Source organism: Manis javanica, chromosome 12 (genome assembly GCF_040802235.1).
Source record: "Manis javanica isolate MJ-LG chromosome 12, MJ_LKY, whole genome shotgun sequence".
Lineage (NCBI taxonomy): Eukaryota > Metazoa > Chordata > Mammalia > Pholidota > Manidae > Manis > Manis javanica.
Genome location: NC_133167.1, coordinates 62,052,501 through 62,071,566, shown reverse-complemented (window position 1 = coordinate 62,071,566; position 19,066 = coordinate 62,052,501). Strand labels below are relative to the sequence as shown.

At 47.8% G+C, this 19,066-nt stretch overlaps 2 protein-coding genes across 9 annotated transcripts in view; both read left to right on the top strand.

Moving 5' to 3' along the window:
- Positions 1 to 8,365, top strand: part of METAP1D (methionyl aminopeptidase type 1D, mitochondrial) — a 102,822-nt gene extending 94,457 nt beyond the window's left edge. For all 8 annotated transcript variants that reach the window (XM_017661924.3, XM_037022945.2, XM_017661925.3 and 5 more), the window contains 4 exons: positions 5,473 to 5,570; positions 6,793 to 6,840; positions 7,717 to 7,795; positions 7,927 to 8,365. In XM_017661924.3, coding sequence (XP_017517413.1) covers positions 5,473 to 5,570; positions 6,793 to 6,840; positions 7,717 to 7,795; positions 7,927 to 8,005 — 304 coding nt within the window. In that variant the 3' untranslated portion in view covers positions 8,006 to 8,365. The remainder of the gene's footprint in view (positions 1 to 5,472; positions 5,571 to 6,792; positions 6,841 to 7,716; positions 7,796 to 7,926) is intronic.
- A 3,438-nt stretch (positions 8,366 to 11,803) lies between these two features.
- On the top strand, positions 11,804 to 18,884 carry DLX1 (distal-less homeobox 1). Its single transcript, XM_017661920.3, has 4 exons — positions 11,804 to 11,989; positions 12,323 to 13,522; positions 14,119 to 14,318; positions 15,495 to 18,884. Exons 2-4 carry the CDS (start codon positions 13,210 to 13,212, stop codon positions 15,744 to 15,746), a joined length of 765 nt encoding a protein of 254 aa, XP_017517409.1. The 5' UTR covers positions 11,804 to 11,989; positions 12,323 to 13,209; the 3' UTR covers positions 15,747 to 18,884.
- Positions 18,885 to 19,066: the final 182 nt, after the last annotated feature.

The following is a 19,066-nucleotide window of genomic DNA, read 5'->3' as shown; positions in this document are numbered from 1 at the left end:
AGCTCTGCATTCATGGCTGTGTCTAAAGGGCATGTCAGCCTTTGATTCTCTCTGAGAGGTAATTATCCTTTTCCTGTCACGGAACAACAAATGATAGCTAACTACAGAGGCACATTTGCAGTAGTCACATTCATCAACTGCAGGAAAAAAAATTCAATTTAATTGTGCAACACAGCTGCACATGGGCTTTTGAGCATTTCTGTTGTTCTCCCTGTCTCGCTATTCCTCCCTCCAGATCTATTTTTTAAACTTTTTTTCTGGTTATTTTTTCCCCTTTTTGTCTCTTCTTCCATTTTTACTCTCTGTACTTTCTTGTTAAAGTAATTTTCCTTTGTGGCTCTCATTCTTTTTTCCCCATTGAAGGCTATGAATGTAGAAAATTATCACAATTACTCATATAATTGAGCCTCTTTGTAGCAAGTGCAACTCCAGTAGCCTTTCTCCATCATGAAAATGGTTTCATTATAGGGTTTTTCATATTCTCTGACACCATCTACACAGAGGAACAGGCGTGCAGATGAGATGTACTAGGAACAGGCTAGATCAGTAAGGTCACAGTAGGAATAATTAGCTCTGCTATGGAAAGAGCATCTAGGCCTTTTACTGCTACATAAATGTACTGTCCATGGCTTTTAGTCACAAAAAAACTTACTAACAAATGGAGCTCCCGCCTACTACTTTGAAAAAAAGATTTGTATCAACACTACAATTTTCCATCATTAAGACTAATAACACAGAGCCTAGTATACATCAAGGGGAATAAAAAGAAAAATCTCACATTCAAGTGGCGGCTGGGTGCTGACCTTTGTTCCCTTTTTTTGTGTACGACTTAACTCTTTACAAAAAAGAGCCACACGCCACACCAACATGCAGGTGAACTGCGGCTAGTCCTAGCAAAGCACAGCATCCAGTTGGAAAATCTGATAAATCTCCATGCAGGATAATGCATCTCATTACATATTCACTACATTAATTCCAGCTACATAAAAAAGAAGAGTAGAATTGAAAGTGACATTGGATTTTAGCTATCTGGATGCAAAGGTCAGTTTTCGAAGAGTATGAATTTGAATGTACAAGCTCCTTTGAAACCCAGATTGGTCCCAACAACTGCGCTTACAAAACTATGTGAAAAATAATAGGCAATGAATGAACTTTTTACTTTTAACCTAATGCAATTCATTATTTAGATCATTTATGTTTGCCATGGGCAAGGAAATGGCCCTGGTTCTAACAAATATTTGTTCCACTTTGTTAAGGCAGTGTTTCTGGACATCTATTATTTTGCCTTTTCTTATTCAGACAAAATCTCAAGGGAGTAAATAAACAAGCAGTCTCCACCTGTAAGCCAAAAGTACTTGGAATCATTACAGACCAAAGGTTTACAAACATCTTTCAGTTCAGTCTCTTTTATTTTAAGATAGTCACCATCTTTTGCATAGCCTCCCTCTACTGATACACCCTCTACTGATACTCCCTCTACTGATACACACTTGAATGAAAAGAACATTCAAGCATCTTACTAGTTTTTTATTACCAAAAACTTAGCGATCTTTACAGGAAATTTTGAAATTCTCTAAACCTAAAGGATAGGATGATATCTCTGGAGAATATTGACTAAAATAGTTTACAAAAAGGGTCCTCTATGCGCCCTTTTGCTTCATGAGAGATAGGTAGTGATATTTAGATTACAATGTTGTTATACTCACTGTACCTCCATTTGCTTTAAAATATTTCTAAATCTGTATTTTTGTAATTATCTCCAGATGATATGATCTGTACATATGAGAATATTGTGAATGTTGAGATGCATGGATCACAAATATGTGACAGTTCAGTCAAAAATAATTTAAACTCATAGTTGTAAATGTCATGATGAAAGTATCAATAAATGGTTTTTAATGTTTAATTCATAAGTATATGTTTTGATATTAATTTAGAAGACTATAAAGCAGATTTTAAAAAATAATCTCTTTCTATTAGATTATGCACATTTAAACAATAAGTGGTTCAGGCAAAATAAGTCATTTTAATGTCATCTGTGATGGATTTTTCTTGACAGCTACTGTAAATTACAATTACACTGCTTCTCTCTGCACATGAAAGTAAGCACTGCAATAAATTATCTTTTATTTCAATCCATAATGTCTGCTTTTTGGAAACAGAAAACCTCAAAACTTCAGCATGATTGTAAGAAAAATACAGTAATTTTGTGATCCAATATGAAACCAAAAATATACCACTCTTTTGGAAAACAGTTGTTGGCTTTCAAAAATATTACTAATTATCCTTAAATATTCCTTATCATTAGAGGAAATTCTTGTAATTATGCATTCCTTTATTCAAAGACTACTGCTCAAAATAAAAATCTGGAAAGATTAAAGTAAAATTCCATAACTGAGAAAAATCAGGTGCTACTTGAGGTCCTTTAATTAGAGATGTTACCATTTGGAGATTAGTGCTGTTTATAGGAGTCATATAAAATGGGAGGATGGGTAAAATAGGTGAAGGAGATTAAGAGGTACAAACCTCCAGTTATAAAATAAATAAGCCATAGGAATGAAAAGTACAGCATGAGGAATATAGTCAATAAAAAAATTATTTCCATGTGCATTTTATTCCTTTAGAAGAGTAGGTCCTTAAATATAGTACTCCTCTGCCCTCTTGGGGAATGTATACTTAGTCATAAAATGTAGTTGAAATGTATTAAGAATTTTAATTTATCAATACTTCAATTAATGAAAGCTGTCTCAACAAAGAGAATTAAACTGAAGAAAATGGTCACAAGATGAAATTCCTTAAGACAGATTTCTCTTTCAACTATATAACTGGAACATGAATTGTAATAATGCAGTAGTGTAATTTAAAAGTAAGTTCATAAACTACTTTGACACAACTGTTTCTTCCTCTCCCCTCTTACCCTCCCCAAATAGTCCATGTCAAGGACTTCCAATCATAAATGAGCTCAGGCCTATGGGTAAGTGTCCTAAAGTTTTAGAGGATTTTTAATAGAAGAAAATCAGAAAAGAGCTACTACCAACCAAGACAGTTCTTTTCAATAGATTTCAGCAAAGAGAAGGCAGATTTTATTGGTGAAATGTCCAGGGCAAGAAGACCCTGTGTTCACAAACAGGTCATGGTCCTGTGATGGCTGGGATTGGGGAGCAACTATAGCATTTCTTGGGTTCCCCTGTCTGCCCAGCTATTTCCATCTTCCCCCAGCATGCCAGTCAAAAGAAGTAAGAATGCTCCATCTTCCTGTACCACAATTAGGATTATCAGTACTTGCTTTTATGTTAGAGTGGAATTTGCTACTACAAGTCAGTTACATTGTCTCTATGAAGTTAGATTCAAACCCTAGGATGAGGTAAATAACCTTGTGCTTCCTGTATATTCCAAAATAGTAAAAGGGGTATAACTAGGAATATTAATGAGATGTTATCCCATCTGGTCTCAGCTAGTGTGTGTTAAAAAGCTAACTGTCAATTCAAAAGGAAAATATCCTGAGAAGCAGACAGAAGGGTATACATTCCTGGGAATCAGTCATTGATCTAGGTATTCAACCAAGTAACTGAGGGAAATTTGTCCTGTTCTTTTCCTGTTTGTACCTGGCTGTGAAATCCTCTGACCTTGCATCCATGACACATGCATTCAATGATACCCCTGTAACCATAAGTTTCAGCAGGATCTAGACAGTAAATTGTAGGAAAATGCACTGTACCTTTAACCACCTTGTAATTGCACAGTTTCTTTTATGAAGAGGAATGGGAGGTATGATGTGGGGGAGAGACCCAGAATGTTTTTTCAGAGTGGACTTTCTTCCTCTCCTCTCATCAGAAATTAAAATGAAGATTGCCATTGTAATGCACATTTAAGATGTAGCTGTGATGCCTGCCAATCAGTTAGAGGCTTAAAAAACAAAAAACACCTAGTTCTTTTTTTTAAAGAAAGGAAATTAGAATGTTTTATAGTGAGTGCTTTTAGAATCATCAAGGCTTATAAGGACTGAAGTAACATAATTTACATGTTTAGGTAGAACCTGTTCATGTAAAAAAATCTACATCATTATTATTTAATAATCTCTCTTCCACCATCTATCTACTCTCCACCCTCAGTTTCTATTCAGATATTGTGTGATACAAATAGGAGAAGTGTTTACCTCCTTCCCCAAATGCAAAGACACGCAGAAATAACAAGAAAGTACCATTTTAGACATAAAAATGTTGGCTTATCATTCCTGTCCTCAACACATGCATAGTTTACCTATTTCTGCACTATTAGTTACCTGGAAATTAAATCTGAATGAGAGGCTGCGCATCTGCTATTTATAGCAACATAATGGTCTAAGTGAAGATATCTTCCTGGTCTGGAGATAAAGGATAAAAATGTTTAGATAGAAGTATATTGACATAAATGCTCATAGAGATGCTGGGTAAATACCTCTGAGTTCATGTTAAACCTAGGGTGTGTTGGAAACTCTAGTTTGGATCTAAGAACTTTGGTTTTGTTAAGAATTTGAATAGTACTCCAATAAGTCTCAATCCATTGCTATGGTTAGGGTTAAAGGTTCTGTGCCTCTCATCCACATGAAAATGTAAATTGATAATGGTACATATGTTCTTATCTTTATGGTGCTCCCAGAAATAAACATGTTCACCTGATTTCAAAACCAACTTCCTAATCTTGTAGGTGAAAATTTTAGGGTTGGGTTCTATATGCCAGATTTCATTTATATGAACTACATGGAACCCAGAACATGTGTACATAGAAAGAACTAATGAAGCATTAAAAATTGGGAATCACAGTATTAGCTTCTCTTAGCATCACAGTGATTAAAAAACATTCTTTATGAATTTGTTGTTGGTATAAGTCTTCAATGGAAACCCCAAATGATCACAAAGTTTTGGAGTGTTTCAAGAACATTGAAAAAGCACATTTGACCTTTTGTGTGAGGTTATCTGTGTCTAAATGTGCAGTGTAGTAGAGTAGACCATAATAAGGGAACTATAGAAGTAGGAAGTCATATTTCTAGATTGTAATTTTTTTTCTGCTTGATTCCCAAATCAGTTGTAATTTGCACAGTCTTCTTGTGAAACTCCATACACAACAAGTTTTTTGTAACCTGCATTATATGCACATGTATCCTGGTTATGTATATTGATCTATATACGTGTACATGCATATTCATTTGTTGCCTAAAAGTAGCCTTGTTTGAATGCTGTACTAAGGTAGATGAAGCAAATTACTGTGCTAAGTATGTATCTTTTCTCTTCATTTATCTAAAAGTTGTTACCTGCAATGGCAAAAATTTAAATCATTCCAGAATAATGAAAACATATTAATGTTATTATCTGACTCTATATATAACTGATTTTCTCTTTTTCAGGGAATATTTTTAAGTGATTTTGTTTTATCTAAGTATGCATTAAAAACTTACCTAATTTATTAAATATTTTGTTTTGGTCACTTTTAAAGCCACATAACTCATCAGAATGGTTTGCAAGTCTGTCCACATTTTGTGGGACATGGGATAGGATCTTACTTTCATGGACATCCAGAAATTTGGCATCATGGTAAGAGAGTTAATTTGGGAGCTCTTTATTGAATGGAATCAGGGTAAGGCTGTATTGCTCCTGAAGCTCCTCTAACTTAGAATCCATATTATCATCCTCTTGTATGTGTTGGGGGTGGGGTGGACAGGGGAGGGGAGGTGGTTACTAAATTGTAACCAGCATAATATTACTATGTTACTGGATCAGAACCCAGCAGTTTCAATACCAAAATAAGATTTTATGTTATTTTTGCTTTTCCTCTTCTCCAGAAAGGTGATAGCTGGAAGGCACAAGGAATATTTATCCAGCAAAAGTTCCTGAAAACAAAATGCTACCAATAGACGTCCCAGCAGCATGCACATATAACTGTTTTTAGTTTTCCTTTTTCTACCCCCTTCTCTAACCACTGACTGTTGTGGTTAAACTTCATTACATCCTACACAGCACTGACAGCTGATGTATTTAGCAGCATGTACTCTTTAGTGATTTCTAGATTATACCCAACCTTATGTTTCCTTCCCCAGAATCTCCTGTTTTTCACTGTCTGGGTATGCAGCCTACAGTGAGAAGGCAAGGGTGGGCCAAACGGGTGGAGGGATTTGGATTAGGGTAGGAAACAATACTATAGAGTGCCTCAGGGGAGGTGTACATCTGGACAGGGATCAAAGGAAAGTTGGTCCTGGGGCCTTTGCCTGTGTGATTGGGGTGGGAGCAATCCCTGGAGGAACTTCCAGAAACCTATCCCCTGAAGAATCCCCAGAGATTCAGCAGCTCAGAACACCCTTTGTGCCAAAGAACCCCACTGAGGCAGCTTAGAAGTCCTGGTTGGGTTGCCGAAGGGCCTCTCAGGTGTGCCTCTCACCCAGCACCAACACTTGGCATTATTTGAAGTCCCCCTGTTCTTGCCTCCCACTCCACCTCACCTTAGGTAGATGCCTTTCTTGGCATCGGTTCCCCAAGATGACCTGGAGAGGGGGCAAGACCTAAGACCCAGGAAAGCCAGAAACCTTGCAGCAAGTGGGAGGTGGGGGAGAGTTGGACAGGTGTCCAAAACACCCAGGCTGCCCCTGCTGGACCTTGGTGTACCTTTCTCAGGGGAATTCTAGAAAGCTCCATCTTTCTACCCTATGAGAAAAAAATGACCACGTTTTTTGAGCAACCCAACCCCTCTAATTCTGTTTCTCTCTGTCCTTCTTTCCATTTCCCATCCCCACTCCCCTACCCCATATTTTGTGTTTTGCAGCGAATGACAGCAATCTACTCATGGAGGAGGGAATGGCATTCACCATAGGTCAGTGCCCAAGCTCCTCTCCAGACGGTGGTGGCTCCCTGGGCTGGAGCAGCGCTGGCCTAGGCCAGGCAGTCCCATGAAGGACTAATAAAGCCAATCGGCTTAATGAAATAATTCAGATGCATAGTAAATCTGATTAAATAATAACCTCAAGCTCCATATTCCTAAATCAGATACTTACTGACACATTTAGTAGAGGGCAGCCATCCAACCACTAATTCTGTTACCAGCATAATATGGTGTTTGGTTTTTTGTTTTGTTTTGTTTTTTCCATTAACACCCGGTAACTGAAGGCGATTATGTCCCTTGCTCCCTGTCAGCAAGTAGCATGGTACTCTCTTGTGGCTTATTCCTGACTGATCATGTGATTGGTGTCACCACCAAATTCCAATCACCTAAGACCCCAAAGGCATCATATTTCTGACTGTGGAACTTAATGGAGAAGCAATTAGAGTGAAATAAGAAAATTGTTATTTGCTGATTAATGAACATTTTGAGTATGTTTTAAAAATTCAAATATTTAAAAAAAACTGAATGGTATTTATAAGAGGGACTGGTGTTTGGGTGGTTATTATCCACAGGGTCCTAATTAAGTCTTGATTAAAATGCCCTTTTTTCTCTAAAAAATTACGAACTAAGCAACTTCATGCATTTTTTGAACGCCGTAGCGTTTCCTCTTCCTACTGTTTAGTTTGCTGTATACCATGTAAGCAACATCAGTTATCAGCCCTTGCGAGATGACACCATGAACCTATGGGGAAAACACTTGGGTGCGGGGGGAGGGGAGAATTTTTACTTTTTTTTTGATAATCAGCCGGAACAGTGTTTGACAAGAATTTGATTAGATCATCGCAGTAAATATTTTACCTCTTTCAGAGCCTATCATAACCGAGGGGTCCCCTGATTTTAAAGTCCTGGAGGATGCATGGACTGTGGTCTCCCTGGACAACCGAAGGTGTGTGCTTTCTGCCCGGTTGCTTTTAGATCACTGGGGGAAAGGGCAGCTTCGTCCGACGGCGCTGGCGAGCTGGAGTTCGCCGCCCCGCCGGCGCTGGCGTGCGTGCTGACCGCTGCCCTGCTTTTCAGGTCGGCACAGTTTGAGCACACTGTTCTCATCACGTCGCGGGGCGCGCAGATCCTGACCGAACTGCCCCACGAAGGCTGAGGAGAAGACCGAAGGTCGCAGAGGCCGGGCGCCTTTTATCTTACTGCTGAAATCCCGCCGGAGAACTTGTGGAAGAAACAGGCGAGCGGCAGGTCGCTCAGTAACATAACCGGCTCCTAGCAGCGTCTTGGAAAGACCCGGTGGGGGTTGGGGGCAGTTGGGAACTCCGGTCTGAAGTCCTGCAATTGCCGTGCCACTTGGGAGGGAGGATCCCGGCGCGCAGTTCGGCTTCCCAGCGCGGAAAACGCTTCTGGCGGGGAATGGGGACGTCCTCGTTTGGAAGACGAGGGGTTCCCAGAGATGCATGGTTTTCTCTTTCTATGTCTTGACTGCCCAAGTGAAAAGCTTTCACCTCCTAAACCCATTATGTCTGCGCTCCTTGCGTCTCTTGGCAGTTACTGGGAGACAGGTAGGTGGTTAGCTTTGAGTTCCTGAACTTTTCACATGCGCACCAGCGGTAAGAAGAAACCAGCTGTTAGTTGGGAATTTAAAAAAACTCCCTGTGAGTTCCACATAGGTTGGTCCGAGGGCGCTCGCCAGAGGCCAGCGGCCCCACAGCCCTTCGGTTCCTTTCCCTTCACGGCTGCTTTGCGATGTACAGATTAGCCCGTGAATGCGGGGGTTGGTTTCAGACATTTCCTACCCCGTGGACCCTGGGCCCGCCCGTCTGCAGGGCTCTATCAATTCCCAAACAGGACCTCCCCGGTCCCCCGCGGCTCCTCCTCCCCGCTCTCATCCTGCCCAGCGTGGCCGTCCGAGAGGTTACTTTTGAAAGACCACACACGCGCTCACACACGCTAGGCCGTTTGTTGCATTAGGAACTGGACCATCAGCTCCATGCGACCAGATGTGAACAGCATCCCACCCATCTAGCCCCGAAGCTGACCTCTCCCAGTACTGTACCTCCTCGGACCTGCACTCAGGGCGCCGGAGACCCAGAGGATCCCAGCAAGAGGAGATAAGGGAACTCGGAGGGTAGGGGCTTAGTTAGCCAGGATTGGAGTTTAACTCTGGTTCGACCTGTCCGCAGTTCCACCTACTTCAGAAACAGAAAATGCAAGGGCCCACATTCCGCCCGGAGTATCCCCCCTACTTCCCCAGGACGTGCTCTCGATAACCTGTTCACACCTGGGCTCAGTGGTACAAAGGGTTTGGGCCTGTAGCAAGCCTCGTAGAAAGCAGTCCCCCTCAGGTGTTGGTTTTAGGAAAAAGGCCAGTGAGGGTGGCCAGGGTACAGTGATTGTGCTGACTCTTGTTTCTACGCAAGCGGATTTTGCGAGGTTGCCACCCACTACATATAGCTTGGACTTGAGAAAGCCAAGCAAATGTGGGCACCTGTGTAGTTGCCTCTGTAATCGCGACTGAGAGCCAGCTCGTCTTTGTGACACTCAGAGTGGTGGGAAAAGGGGAAACTGAGGCCAGTGAGCGTGCTTGAAAAAAGTAGCTAATTCAAACTTTTCCCTGAACTCGGGAATCTTTGCGTGTCCTCCAGACTATCTCCTTTCCGCTGCGTGCAGGGGTGTAGAATTTGGACAGGTATGATTTCCATTTTAGTGGATCTGAGAGCTGGAAACGATGACCGAGGGGCTGAAGATTCACGAAGTTCATGGGAAGACGTCTGGGGGTGCTGGAAAGTTTAGCCAAGCAAAGGCCTGGAGACTGAGGCTGCTGCCCCAAACAATCCGGTTTTCTAGAAAGGAAGGCTCAGATGGCCTCAGGAGAGGTTTGCCAGGGAATTACTTCTAGAGCAATCGGACTGCTACGGTTAGCCCCATATTTTATCTGCCGATCAGTTTACTCCGAGGTTCCCCAAGCATAATTTTAGTAGGACCACAGGATTTCACCAACCACTGAGGTAACATACTGCTTGTAGAACAATTATTCTGAAGTGGAAGTATTTATTGGACAGGTTTATAATCCCATTTAGTAAGACCACAGACCTAAAGTTTAAACATTAAACATGCATGTATATGTACACGTATCAGTGCCAGCCAATACTGAGCAGCTCTGTCGGAAACAAACTTGAATTAGAACGAACTCCATTTAACGTGCTTTGAAGTTTAAATGAGGAAGCAGTTTTTGAAATACTTGGTCCGCGTCCGTCCTCCCCCTCCTCTCATCCCCTTCTACCGCCGCCGGCTGAACTGGCCCCAAGCCTCACCAGGGGCCTCCGGAATTCCAGCCCGCGCGTGGCCGCGGCTGACCCACCGGGTGCCCAGTTCTGCGGTGTCTCCACCAGGTTGTGCCCGGAATCCAGGACTCCCAGGGTAAAGGCGAGAGAGTTTTGCTTCCTCTCAGAGTTGGGACGGGCAAAGATCTAAGCAAACCGATGTTTCAGAACAGGTGTTTGCTTAGTGGTGAGGGGCGGCGGGGATCCAGTCTGGGTTCGTAGAGGAGAGATAAGATCTCACTTTGGGCAGCTAGTCAAGGCTCGGCGTCTCGGCGCCCAAGGGCCGGGACTCGGCCGCCCCTCCCAGGACCTGTCTGGGGACGAGAGAATCATACCGAAGTGTAGACACTGCCTCGCCACATAAAATTCACTTCTAAAACAAGTAAGGCTCTGAACCCTTTTCCCAAGGGGGCGCGTGCGGGTTCCCCGTTCCCCGGAGCCAGCCCGGTGCCCGCGCTGCGAAGGGCTCGAATGCCCCTCCAGATGCTTGACAGAGCCTGGGGACTGTCGCGGCCTGCTGCTGCCTCTCCTCCCCCGCCCTGCAGTTCTCGTGAGTAACTTCCAGCTGTCCGGTCTCCTCAGGCTCTGCCCCTTACCTGGGGCCATCAAACCCGCTCCCCTTGGTCCCGGCCCCGCGTGTCACTTACGTGGCAGCGCCCGCGAGGCTCGCCGCGGAGGCCAGGGCAGCCGCGTCCGTGCGGCTGTGTAGGGCGCCGCGCCGCGCTCCGCACCCGGAGACGGGCGCTAGGAAGGAGCGATTCAAACCGCAAGAGAGACACGGAACCCAAGTGGCGAGGAGAGGCTCCGGGAGTCTTCCTGTGGCACAGTCATTAGCTGGATGTTGTTACAAAAGCATCACCGTGTGGTTCGGTGATTAAGGGGAAAAAAATCTTTTAAACGTTGGCAAACACGTTATTGGTTTGGAGGATTGGGTGTGTTTGTTTTGTGTTTTTTTTTGGTTGTTGTTGGTTTTTTTTTTTTGCATTTGTTTTTCTTTTTGCTCCAACCACGCTGCCTGAAATATTTCTACCCCAACGACGTGCTCTTAGACCAAAGGAGAGGAATTCTGCGGGCAGCAGCTGCTGCTACAGAAGTTAGAGAAGAGAGAAGCCCCTTCCACTAATTTCTGTAACGACAGCACCAATGTAATTTGTTTTGAATGTTCATTTTTATTGGTGTTCTCTTTGCCAAAATGTGCTTGATTACAGAGATTTATCCTGTGATCATCGCGCACTCCATACAGGGGAAGGTGCATCGACGAAGGTTCAGCTCGGGCCAGATCAAATCCCCGGCTGTTTAACGCTGAAAGGCTGCATGTTGCTATTAGTGTTAAATATATGGCTAATTATGCGTATGAAAATTAAACATCAGTGTTATGCTAATGGAGCGCCTTCAGCTGCAGATCCGAGCACTTGAGACTACCATTTAATCAAATGAATCAGTAACTAATACATCTGCACGTGTGAACTTTCACGAGATCATTTCCCCGTTCCCGTCACACCGCGAAATTATGAAAGAAATAATTACCAACACTTTCTAATTACCTAACAAAGTAATTGGATTCACCATGGGGCTGGCGGAATGGGGCACCAGCAGCCCCTTGCAGCCAGCGTGGTGAACGCCACGCCTCGCGGGGGTGGCTCAGTGGTGGTGGAGGCTGGGGGGCTTTTGTGCACTTCTCTGTACCTAGCGTCCCAGGAGACAGAAGGAGCCGTGGCAGCCGTTGCCAGCCCTGCCCCCAGGCCCAGTGGCGCCCGCTCTGACCACTGGGGATGAAGAGGTTCCTGGGCTACATTGAGAGACGTGTCTACCACGTACGTACAAACCTACCACAGGCCGCGGGGTTGGTTTTGCCGCGGGTTTCGGTTTGCCCCGGGACTCCTAAAGCCCGGTATACTCTCGCCAGACCCCAGGAGGCCGGAAAATAACCACCTGGGGTTGGGGGGCTCCTCGGCTTTGCTCTGCGTTGCGCCCTTGGAGCGAGTGAGCCCAGGGCGCTCGGCTGGTAGGGAATGGAGATGGGAGGGGTTGGAAGGTTGGGAGGGAAAGAGGGGGGGGGGGTGTTGGGGGGGAGGGGGCGGTGCGGCTGCCTTTCCTGGGAGGAGAAGAGCGGGTTCCTGACTCTCCGCGCGCATTGCTTTAATCAGATCTGTGCAGCCTCGAGCTGGAGTGGCCAGCTGGGCCTGGAGCAATGCGAGCGGGCCCCAGGGAGCGGCGGCGGCGGCGGCGCGGCGGCCGAGTGAGTGAGTTCGTCCGGAGGGCCCCAAAAGACCCTAGGGATGTGTCAAAGCGGACCCAGGCCGGGAGAAGCAGCCAGGAGAGCGCTGCGTTAGGCACCAGACGCTCGGGAGGACTGCTCTCTACTGGCTGCCTCGGGCGCCCCCCAGTGCGCGACTCCGCGCTCCGGAGGCCGCGGCCAGGCTCCGGAGCCGCTCTAGCTCAGCTTCGGACCGGGTGGCGACGGCTAGGAGAAGCGTGCCCGGTTCCCCGGTGCTGGTGGGGCGGTTGGTGGGGAGATTAGGGGAGGGGGCGGCAGCCCCGTGCCGCCGTTTGGTTTCTGGGAAGGCGCGACGGGGAGGCGGGAGGCTGAAGAGTCGCGGGCGGCGAAGGTACCGGCGCGGGCGCCACAGCCCATTGTGCACTCCACACCGCACGCTCTGTTGCAGAAGAGCCCCGGCCGGGAAGAGTGGACGCGTTTCTCCCGAGGCCGGTCAGCCTTGCCCGCTCTAGTCCACCGGAGCCGAAGCGCCTCGGACCAATCCCCGGTGATTATGCAAGACAGCGGACCAATCAGCTCCGCCAGCTCATGAATATTTATGACCTTGGCTGAGTCAAAGCTTTGAAGCGAGTTTGGGGAGCTCGGCAGCATCATGCTTAGACTTTTCAAAGAGACAAACTCCATTTTCTTATGAATGGAAAGTGAAAACCCCTGTTCCGCTTAAATTGGGTTCCTTCCTGTCCTGAGAAACAGAGAGACCCCCAAAAGAGAAGCAGAGGAGAGAGAGAGACCCACACCCAGACCCCGCGAGAAGAGATGACCATGACCACCATGCCAGAAAGTCTCAACAGCCCTGTGACGGGCAAGGCGGTGTTTATGGAGTTTGGGCCGCCCAACCAGCAAATGTCTCCTTCTCCCATGTCCCACGGGCACTACTCCATGCACTGTTTACACTCGGCGGGCCATTCGCAGCCAGACGGCGCCTACAGCTCGGCCTCGTCTTTCTCTCGACCTCTGGGCTACCCCTACGTCAACTCGGTCAGCAGCCACGCGTCCAGTCCCTACATCAGTTCGGTGCAGTCCTATCCCGGCAGCGCCAGCCTCGCCCAGAGCCGCCTGGAGGACCCAGGTACGTGCTCCTGCCAGGGAGAGGGAGAGGAAGGGCAGAAAGAGGGAGGGGGGAGAGAGGTAATAGGGTGGGGGTGGGGAGGGCGCCGGAGCAGCGGAAGTTTCGGGTATCAATCTATGGTTCCTTGTCAGAGCAAATGAATTAAAAATAAAAATCCTCCCAACTTGCAACTATCCAGCAAAGGATAAATCCGAGAGCGTCCCTTGGAACTCGCGGGGCCTTTGGGCGGCTCCGTGCGCCCGCTGGAAAACAGAAACCCACATGTGCACGTATTAGTCTCGGTAATTATTTATTGCGTAGCGCTATAAACAATGTATGCAATTAAGGGTAATTAAACCTCAACTACCGCCTGCAAAAATAGCAAACTTTGCCTGAAAAGGCAGGAACTGCACGCCTGGGAAGTGCCCCAATTGCCTGCATCCGCCCGGGTCGGCCCTTGGACTTTGCGGGACCCTTTCCTGGCTTTTTGAGTTTCTTGAGTTGTCGCAGTCCTGGCCTGGCCTCCGCCACCCTTCAGTAGCCACTCGCCCTCGTCTCCCCGCACTAAAGCCTGTCCCTTGTATTAACCACGGTCCCCGCTTCTGCTGTCCCTCCAGGGGCTGATTCCGAGAAGAGCACTGTGGTGGAAGGTGGTGAAGTGCGCTTCAATGGCAAGGGGAAAAAGATTCGCAAACCCAGGACGATTTATTCCAGTTTGCAGTTGCAGGCTTTGAACCGGAGGTTCCAGCAAACTCAGTACCTAGCTCTGCCCGAGAGGGCGGAGCTCGCGGCCTCCTTGGGACTCACGCAGACGCAGGTACCTCGCGGCTGCCCCTTTGCCAAGGCGGCTTTCCGCGGCCGGCCCGTGCCGGGAGCTTCTATTCTTACTCTCTGGGCCTCAGGGTCCAGGAGTGAGTGAGTGAGTGAGTGAGTGAGTGAGTGGTTGTGTGTGTGTGTGTGTGTGTGTGTGTGGTTGTGCGCGCGCGCACAACCACACACACACACACCCTGGCTCTCCCAGTGTCTCTCTTTCCTCCCTTGTCCTCTCTGCACTCTGTCCTCGCTGCCAGCTGCCCGGCCCAACATCTCTGGACAATCTGATTACGGTGCAGGAAAGATTTCCCTAGACGTTTTGTTTGGGGACTCTGAGGTCACACGTGCCCGAACAACTGGAACAATAGACGCGGGCCTTAATCCCTTCTTTGCCTTTAAAGTGGGTGGCTAATCACTCAGGGATTGGGCCCAAGCCTCTGTCTCCCTCCTCCTCCTCCTCCTCCTCCTCACCGGGTGGGGAGAATCCTTTCCTCCTCCCTTTTGCTTGCCAAGTCCTAGCCCTGGGGCAGAAACGGGACCTTCCTTCCCGTATTTCTCCAAGACTCCGCGGAGCCCATGGGCATTCTGATCACGACTGGTGGGTTTCCAACATCCGGACCGGGATTTGGATCAGAGCTGGGGAGACCAAACAGACACCAAGGAAAGGTGGATTTACGTCCAAATGAAAAGTTTAACAAAACCCTGTGGCCTCCTCAGTCAGGCCCCAACTCACTCAAGGATAGAAAGGATGGTGCACACAGAAGGCGGGGCGTGTTGCAAATAAATTTCCTCTACTCCTTTCCTCCACTCGCATTTTTTATTGATGCTCACATTGGAAATGAAGGGTGTACAGGCGCTGCGTCTTCCCCAGACGATTGTCAGGGTCAGGCTGAGTACCCCGGGGCCAAAGCCTGGATCCCCAGCTCACCCCTCGCCACCAGGCTCCCAGGCTTTCTGACAGTTGACCTTGTAGGCCACGGGAGACCGGCGGCAGGGTCTCCAGCCTTTGGTTCTCAGTAGTGGTGGTCACGGCAGTGGGGCTCTGCTCTTGGCAACCGCAGAGGCGCGTAGGGCCGCAAGAGGGAGTCCCCCCTCTGCTCTGGCACAGCCTCCTCCTGTCCCTATGACCACAGTAAGCACAACGGGCCTAGACGAGTCACCTTGTTGTCCGCTCTTGCAGGTCAAGATCTGGTTCCAGAACAAGCGCTCCAAGTTCAAGAAGCTGATGAAGCAGGGCGGGGCGGCTCTGGACGGTAGCGCTCTGGCCAACGGCCGGGCTCTGTCTGCCGGCTCCCCGCCGGTGCCGCCGGGCTGGAACCCCAACTCCTCCGGGAAGGGCTCAGGTGGCAGCGCAGGCTCGTACATCCCCAGCTACACGTCGTGGTACCCCTCGGCGCACCAAGAAGCTATGCAGCAACCCCAGCTCATGTGAGGTTGCCCGCCCATGTCCTCCCGCTTCCTTCCCGTTTCCCCCGGCCCGGGCCCCACCCGCCTCCCGTTCCATCCACCCCGCCCGCAAGCCCTGGGCCCCTGGAAGGGCCCAGAGGGAAAGAAGAAGCAACAGTGAAGGCGGGACACCCGCTGCCTCCTCGGGCGTCCCCTGCGGTCTGCACTGGCCACTTCCCTGACGCCCACACCCTCACCGGAACCCCGGCCTGGGCCGCGCGGTGACCGCAGAGTGGCCTCCGAGCGCAGGCAAAGCCACCCGAGACAGCCAGAGCAGCAAGACGAGCCTGCTGGACACGACACGCCGACTCTCAGTTGTGAGACTATCAGGAAACAAAACAAAACAAAAAACAATGTAGAAAAAACAAAGATCTTTTCTGTCCTGTTTGTCTCTTGTCTCCTTTTGCGTGTGTCTGTGCGCTGACGAAGTCGAGGTCCTCGTCCGTCGCTGTCTTCACTTTTGAGGCCTCTAAAAAAAGTCACCAGGTCAGAAGAGGTGTGCGGTTTGCAGGGCCGTCCAGTTCCGGATACTGGGACCTTCTCCTGGGCCTGCCTAACCATCTGAGTATATCATTCTGGAAGTGGGGGAAATTAGAGGGAGGAGGTTTTATTTATTGAGAAATGGAACTTCACCTGAGGCTGCATGTGGGCCAATTTGTAGTTCTGTGGGGTGTGAGGAACGCACCGTCCAAAAGTACCTATTTCTTTCAATGCACTCAGAAAAATGAATAAGGAGGACCTGGTGATTTTTAATTTATACAGTAACTTTTATACGTCGCTGTTATGGAGAAGTTGGAGCCGAATGACCTGCATTTTTTACGTGCCCCATATTATTTTTTAAATAAAACAAGAAAGATAAGGAAGCCAACACAATTTTCTCATCCTGGGAAGAACGCTTGGTCTCTGCCTGGACAAGAAAGAAAATCTAATTCCTTTCTTGGAGAGAAAGAGGACCCATGGGCAGTGGAAAGAGAATTGGCAAACATTAGGGAGTTCCCAAATGCTAGTGGGCTTTAAAGTAAGACAAAAGCAGCTTTACTAGAATCCCCAGAGGCTCCTCCACAAAATAATGCCAGTCACCACCTGGACACACACAGTCTCCAGTGCAGGATCTAATCGCTGTACATATTATTATTAATTATTATTGTTATTATTGTTCTGTAAACATGTTGCACAAGCTTAGCTTTTTTTCCCATTCTGTTGTGTGGCTGTAAAACCTGATGCTTTGTGAAATGAGAATCTTGACATTTTACTTGTGAAATTTGGAAAATGTGATCAATTGAAATCAACCTTGTCTTGTGTTCTCTATGTCAAAGTTTAGTTTTATATTGAGAATGTTAACTTATTGCTTTGTATCTTGGAAAAAAAAGAACTTTGTAAATAAGTTATAAAGTTTCTTTGAGACAGTAAAATTATGGTTTTGAGAAAGAACTGCTGGCTGGTGTTCTGTGTGAGGGGGTGCTAGGGGACAGGACAGGCTCCCCACCTCTGGAAACAGCGACTCCTGGTTCAAGACATACCAGGATAACAGGCCCCTCTGATACGCTTCCTCTGGCCTTGCTCCAGCCCCTAAGGGGCCTGATCCCTATCAGGATAGAAGGGTGGGGAGTGTCTGGCAAGTGTCTTTGGGAAGGGGAATCAAGAACAGGTGGGGTTTGGCAGAGCTGGGTCTCAGGAACCAAAGGAACTGTGAAGGCCGGCTGAGAGGAAACGAAAGCAGAGCTCAAAGGCAGCCTTTCTGGGAGCCTTGAGTAACATCCCCACACCCCGGTCACCTCGCAGGAGACTTGGAGGCCTGGAAGCAGAAGACACCGGCTTTGCCAGTCGCTTCCGCGGGGATCTGGCTCTCCCGGCTTTTGGCTTTTGATTGCTAGAGGGCTCTGGATCCCGACGCGGAAAAGACAGCCCCGAAAAGGACCGGAAGGACACGTCCGTCAGCACACACCCCCTAATCAATCAGTGAGCTGCGCAGGACAGTCCCAAGGCGCCACCGGGCTCCTCCACAGCCATTCCCACCCACCGGGGGCCCAAGAACGACGAGAGGCCCATTCCCGCCTCAAGTCCGCGCCTCGAAATGGAAATGCCAAAGGAGGAGAGAGTAAGCTCCTCGAACTCGATGGAACCGGGAGCTGGCCAGGTCAAGGCCCTCCCTCCGCAGCCAAGCCCCGAGGCCAAGCCATTCAGGGGCCACCTCCAACGGACCGCTCTGATCAGTTCGCCGGAGAACCTGGGCTCCGAGCAGCTGGTACCAACCCGGCCCCTTCCGCCCTGTGGCCCAGCGCCGCATCCTAACCTCAGCCTCAGACCTCGCAGCCTAGCTGTGGAAGCTCGAGAAAGCTGAGGTCCCCGACCCGCTGTTCTGAGCGATTTCCGCCTCTCTCCCACTGCCTTCCGACCCTGCTCCCCCCGGGCACTGGCCCTCCGCCTTTGGGGGGCCCTTCGCAGCGCGCGGTGGGGAGCACAGCGAGGAAGGCAATGATCTGTGTTGTGACAAGCACCCATTTTTCAATTGGTGCTGGTGAAAGATCAGATGCGCCAGGCTTTTTCGACGCCCTTTTGGAAGGGGAGGGGAAGTGGTGGAGGGGTGTGATGGAGGAAGCAGGGGAGAATATGTGGGATGGAGCAGGGGATATTGAGGCCCCTTCTGAGTCTGAGACTAGAGTTTTCCTCACCCGCAGTCCCCCAGAACCTGGAGCCCTGATGGGGGAGATGAGATCTCGAGACCAGGTTGCAGACGGGAGGATGGGCGTCAAGGCTGAGATGGGGAACTGATCTCCTAGGCTGGACTCCGGCGCGGGGGCCGGGAGCTTCCTGCATTTGGTTTTCCCTTCGAAATGTGACCTTGCCGGCTGGAAGGTTTTAGCGGATTTCTTTCACGCATCCGACTCGGGTGCAGCAGCCAGGTCCCAACGCCTGAAGCCACAGGCAAAAATCTATTTGGTCAAGCGGATTTTAATACTTCTAAGATATTAGCTTATACTAATTTAATAATCTCTTGCTAACAGTTCAAATAGAGAAATTATTAGTTTTAGCTCAACGAAGGCGGTCTTTAGTTAGGCTCTATTATAATTATAAACGGTTGTACTTTTTAAAAATGTTAATCTCAATATAGGACTAATTAATGCTGCCTGTTACTGACAAGTAGTTCATCAAATATCTGATTCAAAGATTTTCATAATGAGTATATTAATTAAACTATGAATAATCTAAAGGTGGTTATATTTAAACAATACCTCATTATAATGATTAAATACTGATTTCGAATATTATGTCTTAACAATTGTCACTTAGAAAACACAACCTTTC